Consider the following 5,000-nt stretch of genomic DNA (forward strand, 5'->3'; position numbering starts at 1 on the left):
TCAGTAACCTTATATTACTCATAATTATTCTTTTTCTTTGAGAATATTGCATTGTTACAAATGAGTTGCATTGCATTAATGATTCCCAAGTAGTTTGTGATGCAGGTATCAGAGGCATTGTTCATAATTTGAACTGAAGTAGTTGGAAAAGTGTTTGATGCTATGGTTTCATGAAATAGAATAGGTAATGAATTTATATGCATTTTTTGAAAAGTGTTTGAATCTATATTTACATTTTTGCTGGTTATTTTATGCTCTTTAAAGTAGAATGTGCATTTTGTTACTGTGTTAATAGCTGTACCCTATTAAAGAATAAAACATGTGAATGAAATATCTTCAGATACTCAGGTCTAGTTTTGCCCTGCATATTTATTTTTAGTTTTTGTGTTCTTTTTCCTTTTGCCTCAGACTGTAGATCTCCTCAGAGTCCAGAGTCTCTTTTTAACAAAAGTTATAGTAAAATGTGTTAGGTAAGGTTGCATAGTATGTGATCATTAGCCGGGAATTAATTAGAGTATTGATTTTAAGAAAAACATTGGAGATTTCCAGTTGGAGAGGTTCCTTTGACTGGATGGCATGAGCAGTTTCGATCATGGTGTTTTATTTTGTTGAATTATAACCTGACAAGTGGTCAAGGGAGTTTGATATAGGATGTCATTACTGCAGAGTAAAACAAGATATTTTTAGACTTAGGTGATCCCAATAAATAGTTTTTTTTATCAATATTATGCAGTTTACTTAAAGATTGTATTTAGTCAGTAATGCAAGTCTTTTCTTGACCACATGACGGGTGAGGTTAATTATAATTATGTTGCTTGTTAAGCTCCCTAGATGACCATGGCTCTGTGGTTTTAAGCAACAGATTAGTTCAAACAAGGAGAGGAATAATACCAAATAAGATATTTCTTAAAGTCATGCATTCAGATTCAGGTGTGAAGAGTAAAAGTCCCTTTTATTCCTTTTACTTGTGTGAACTATTCCTTACTTTCCTAGCCATCTTGTACAGATATGAGTTTTCTCATGACAAAATACTCCTTGCTTTACAGCAGGGTAGGGGTCCAGAATTCTACCAGCAGGGGCCACTCCAGGTAAAGTTGCTGCTGTTTTGTAGACTTTTCATAACAATTGTAGGACACTCATCACGACCTCTTGCACTGACATTGGAGCCTTGACAAGATGCTGCTACCTGGCTGTCTTAACCTTCCAGTGTTGTTGCTCCAACGTGTGGCAGTGGCGGATCCTCCTGGGGGCAAGCTAATTTGCTACCCATTTCTTTGTAACAGAGACCCTTGAACTTTCCACTCTTGATTAATACGTGTAGTTTCCACTTTTGAGGGAAACTATAGTCTCGGTTCTGGATCCGCCCCTGTGCGATCAATCACCTCTCGATGTGTACCTGCAATGTCTCGTGTCTCTTCACATTATGCCTGTAGCCTTGGTAAAGGGTTTTAAACTGCACCAGTAATTGCAACTAATGCTCTCAACAATTGGATTCACCATGGAGAGGCTCCAGAACTTAGATGTTGACATTTGATAGGTGTTGATTTTAATTAGTTATTGTATGCAACCAGGCTTGTGTTACTGATATCTTATTTGTCTTTTGTTTTAGATTATTTATTTTGATTTTTTAGATTTTGATTTCAATTTAGGTGTTATATTGAAAATTACACAATTAGTTACTGTTGAATTAGCCTCTCCTTTTCTTTTTTTACTTGATTTTGCATAGTAGATTTTGCCATGAGTTACAATTTAAGTTCATTTAGGTGCCTTGATTATTTTAGATATTGGATGCTCACTAATGAAGAGTAGTATTAATAAAAAAATAATTGCATGTAATTTTGTAACTTTAGATGACCTGCACATTCAATTAAAATTGTTTTTTCTAAAGATGTAAAGATGGTCTTAAAAAACTACTTTAAACGTAATGAAACATCAGTTAGATTAATTTGTATCTCATACAATATTTATGATATTCTGACGGGAAAAGAGCCAGAGCTGGGCTGGTATTCACCAAAGTTCATAAACTGAGAATTGTCTATGACAAAAAAAAGTCTTTGACTCTGCAATTTTGAATGTGAAACCTCACAAAAATGTCTTTGACCCAATTTTTGTGTATGACTTGGCTGAATTTTAACCCATTGAAGGATTGGACTGTCCACACATAGATGGTTCTTCAAGCTCCTAGTCAGAAAGGAGTCAGTTAGTAGGCTAACCTGACTTATCTGTTTACCCCTTTCCTTGAATTTTAGGGGGGAATTTAAAGATTTTAAAAATTTCTGCTTAACCCATTTGCGCTGGTTGATGTCCTACCACGTGGTTAGAACATAGTTCTCGTAAAGTTCCGGGGGTATATTCCTATGAATGTTAGTTCAGTTAATAGCACTAATTTTTTTATATAGTAATGTTGTTATAGACAAAATTAGCAAGGACAGCCTTAGACATATTAAAGGAAAATCTTAGAGTCAAAGACAGTCCCATTGGCACCAGACGACATATCCCGTCATGGGAATATTTTGTTGCTGCCGGATGACATCCTATCACATCACGATATCTCCCTCAAAACATACGTTTTACATCATTATGGATATATGTACTCATAGAAGTTCCATTTGTATAGAGACTTTTTTCTTCACTTGTGAAAATAATGTAAACAAATAGAAAAACTTCCTATTATCAGCCTGTTGGATCTGAGAGTCACAGTGCAGTTAGTGCGCCAGGAGAGATCTCATGTTTGGTCACTGTGCGCACTTGTCTAGCCAGTGGCGGCAGCATTAGGCAAATATAAGCCCCATTGTGAATGGGTTAGATATTGTCGTAAAAGATTTAATGATCTTTTGTGAATAGTAGCCCTGGTGTTCTATTGATTCTTTGTAATTATCTGAAGTAATTTATATTTTTATCCTGATGAAAGGGAATAGATGATGTTGAATTTGAATATCATGATATGGAATCATGAGATGGAATTCTGACATTTTTTGCTATTTTTATATCAAATAGTTCATCTTTTATTTTACTGAGCTAATCCTACTGAACAGTTGACAGAGATTCAAGATAGGTTTTTGGATCTTTGATTTTTAGTTTTGCTTTTATGTGATAGGAGTTGGTGGTTTCATTTTTTATAGTTTAATATTGTTGTTTCCTCAGTGTTTCTTCCCATTTTTTGCATATAGATAAATATAAAAAATGAGTTTGTAAAGGAAAAAGGTTAGATTACATGCCTATATTATTTTATATAGCTGTTCATGGAAATCCAACACAACTAGATCCCATGTTTTTTTTTTTTTTTTTTTTTTTTTTGTAATATACAGTTATATTTGTTAAGAAATGAAGATTAACAGGTGTTTTGAGGCAGAGTTTCTTGAAGTAGTTTATTGGCATGTCTATGTTTTATTAGGTTTACAGTCTAATGTTGATCATAGGCTGTTGTATTGCCATAGATTGTAGTTGTTTCATAGTCAGGAATGATTGTTCAAAAGTTGTTTGCCCTCCTTGTCTGGGAGTAGCTGATTACATGTATGTACCCGGGTTACATTGGTAGTGGTAAGTGTTCCTAAAACTTTTGTTTCAAATATAGAAATAAATTTTTGCAAAATGCTAGATCTTGTTAATGTTTTTTTTTTGTTTTTTTTGCTTCTTTCTTTTTTATTAGTTACTGTGTTAACTTTTTTATTCTTGCTCTAAGTTGAATATTTTTTAAATTATACATTGTTCTTATTTTTTCATTTCATAATTCATTTACAAACCATTAGTAGGCAACATATATAGAAACATATCAAGATGTATCTTTGCTCTTAACAAACATGAATTAAGTATTTAAAGCATCATCTTCATACTTTATTGTCACATGTTCCAGGGTGCAATGCAGGACCTTAGTAACCTCCAGCAAGAAATCTACCCGGGCATGCCACACCGGATACCTGTGTCCCCACAGATGCAGCAACATCACCATCCGCAACAAGTGGTGACCCCGACTCGACTCCACTACCACACCACCCTGCTGTCACCTCCTGAAGTGCTCTCCCGCTCGAGCTCTGACTCCTCGCTGCACCAAAATCTGGTTCAAGGCAAGACGGTCAACAATAGGAAAGGTGCGCTTGCTTCTAAAGCTTACTAGCATTTTTGACTTGATAAATAATGTAGGGTTGAAGAGGTTCTTCAGAATGCTGGAACTTGGAAAAATAAAGTGAGAGAAAAAAAAAGATACAAGTAAATACCCAGGATAAGTTCAGATATGATTCTGTAGGTTGTGAAGAATATGTTTATATTTTTTATATTTTTCTGTAATGAAATACAGTTCTGATTTTCAATACTAGCTGTACTATATATATAGTAATGTCCAATTTTTAACCCGTTAACGATGGGTGACAAGATACCACGTCTAGTGGTTCCAGGGCTAGAAGCCGGGGACGAGATATTTAATTGTGGCTGGCGCGCCGGGTGATCGGGTGTACAGCGCTCGGCTGCGGTCAGTGTGGCCAAGAATCCCGAGGCGTTAGGCTTATGCGTTAGGAATATCCCGGCATTACGACCATTTAGAGCCAAAATAGCCCTGTCGTTAATGGGTTAATACATAAAGATATCCTTGTTTACTTTTATCAGCTGGGCTATTTACAGTTCATCTTTGAATAGATATGATATACTTATATTGTTCATCATTATTGGAATTAGAATATTTGATAGGAAATTGGGAGATGATGATGGCAGCTATTAGATGTAAGAATTTTTTTTCAGGTATTTCATTTGCTGTTCAAAAATCATTCTCTCAATAGATGATAGTGCTTATACCCTTCAACATGTGAAATTCTTATTTTCCAATTTGTTCAGTCATAAAATAGTATATGACAATACGCGTCTCCATTATTTTAGAGAGAGAAGCATAGCAACAAAAATGAATGATTAAGGTATATTATACTTGTTTAATATCACCTGAGTCTTTTTAGGAGTTTTATATATTCAACAGTGACTAGAAGATCCTCATCTTTTTTTGTGTAAAGTGTAAG

General features: G+C 34.8%; 1 protein-coding gene across 5 annotated transcripts in view; it reads left to right on the forward strand.

Annotated features, from left to right (window-relative positions):
- Window positions 1-5,000, forward strand: part of LOC122247117 (uncharacterized) — a 53,430-nt gene that overhangs the window by 10,226 nt on the left and 38,204 nt on the right. For 3 of the 5 annotated variants that reach the window (XM_086547692.1, XM_086547685.1, XM_086547674.1), the window contains exons 3-4: window positions 1,047-1,088; window positions 3,854-4,088. In XM_086547692.1, the coding sequence (XP_086403818.1) occupies window positions 1,047-1,088; window positions 3,854-4,088 (277 nt within the window). The remainder of the gene's footprint in view (window positions 1-1,046; window positions 1,089-3,853; window positions 4,089-5,000) is intronic. The other 2 variants (XM_086547678.1, XM_086547683.1) reach the window with 2 other exon arrangements.

This window comes from Penaeus japonicus, unplaced genomic scaffold (assembly GCF_977035675.1).
Source record: "Penaeus japonicus unplaced genomic scaffold, GWHDUDI00000001_assembly GWHDUDI00000002, whole genome shotgun sequence".
Taxonomy (NCBI): domain Eukaryota; kingdom Metazoa; phylum Arthropoda; class Malacostraca; order Decapoda; family Penaeidae; genus Penaeus; species Penaeus japonicus.